General features: G+C 37.5%; 1 protein-coding gene across 1 annotated transcript in view; it reads left to right on the top strand.

Annotated features, from left to right (window-relative positions):
* Positions 1–1626, top strand: part of FAM105A (family with sequence similarity 105 member A) — an 11390-nt gene that overhangs the window by 6266 nt on the left and 3498 nt on the right. The window contains exon 6 of the mRNA XM_012805004.2: positions 182–310. Within this exon, the coding sequence (XP_012660458.1) occupies positions 182–310 (129 nt within the window). The remainder of the gene's footprint in view (positions 1–181; positions 311–1626) is intronic.

The following is a 1626-nucleotide window of genomic DNA, read 5'->3' as shown; positions in this document are numbered from 1 at the left end:
AAAAAAAAAAAAAATTATCCACAAATCAAAAAAAGACTATATGATTTTTACTTAGCCGTTGTTGCAGTCTTTTTAATGAAGCTTGCTAAACAAGATAAGACCATGTGCTGTGCTATATTTCCAATTGTGTGTCATAGACGTTAAGATACTAATCATTGTTGGCATCTACTTCCTTTTCAAGCTTCCTGAAAAACTGCTATTTTCACAAGGTTGTAATTGGATTCAGCAGTACAGTTTTGGTCCTGAGAAGTATACAGGTTCAAATGTGTTTGGGAAATTACGTAAATATGTGGAATTACTGAAAATACAGGTGAGTGTTTGGGGGGAGAAAAAGACAAGAAGACTAGGTATGAAAGCAAACATCCCAAGTGTAGCCAGTCTTGTGTAATGTAAGGCTTATTGCTGTATGCTGGGAAAGTAAGAAATGCAAGCGCAAATGCTTCTTCTAGTACAGAGGTTCTCAACCTGTGGGTCGTGTACTTTTCATAATGAAAAGTACATTGCGACATTAGGAAGGTTGAGAACCACTGTCCTAGTAACTTCTGATTTCCTTTCCTTGTTTGTCTTTCTCCTTGCAAGTAATGAACGAGAGCCACATCATTCTAGCTGATAATAGGCTTTTTGTAGGGTAAGGAGGCTTCTATGGGCTAGCCTAGAAGCCCTACCAATTATGTACCTTTGTTTACCCAGAAAAACATGGTGCAAGATCCAGCCAAGGTGTTCTTCTGCAATGCAGAAGTTATCCCGATTGATAACTTGGGGATGGCACGGATGTAATAATTTGGCTAAGAGTTCTTCCTGCCTTTCTATTTTTTATTTTTAATTATTGTAGATACTTAATACAGTAGAACCTCCATAGATGACCACCTCCTTAAGTTCACCAAATTTTCATAAACTGGATATGTGCCTCTCATGTACATAATTAGTACAGCAGGCCTGGTTCCTTATGTTGACCACTTTGTTACAGTCCCTTGGGTGGTCCACTTACGAAGGTTCTACTGTAGTTGTATACCTTTAGGAGGCACATGTGATGTCAATGTGGACTAACCTTATAAGGGTAATTGGGGTGTCATTTCTTTGTGTTAAGAACCTTCCAGTTCTGTATAGTCTAACTTACTGTTGATCATAGTTGCTTTGTTTTGCTATCATATATTATTCATTTTGTCTAACTGTATAACTATATTTTGCACCCATTAACAATTCACACTTTATCCTTTCTCTTCCTGATACTCTTCCCAACGTCTGATAACCATCATTCTACTCTCTTTCTCCATAAGATTAATTTTTTAAAAAATATTTAGTTCCCATATATGAGCGAGAACACATGGGATTTGTCTTTCTGTGCTTGGCTTATTTCATTTAACATAATCTTCTCCAGTTCCATCCATGTTGTTGCACATGGCAGGATTTCTTTCCTTTTGTGGCTCTATGATATCCCATTGCATGTGTATCACAATTTCTTTATCCATTCAACCACTGATGGACACTTAGGTTGATTCCAAATCTTGGCTGTGATGAATAGTGCTGCAGTAAACGTGGGAGTGCAGGTATCATAATGAATTCCTGTCCTTTGGGTATATCATACTGAATTCCTGTCCTTTGGGTATATCATACTGAATTCCTGTC

This window comes from Otolemur garnettii, unplaced genomic scaffold, assembly GCF_000181295.1.
Source record: "Otolemur garnettii isolate 467f Iridium unplaced genomic scaffold, OtoGar3 scaffold00033, whole genome shotgun sequence".
NCBI classification, from domain to species: domain Eukaryota; kingdom Metazoa; phylum Chordata; class Mammalia; order Primates; family Galagidae; genus Otolemur; species Otolemur garnettii.
This window is presented reverse-complemented; position numbering and strand designations above follow the sequence as displayed.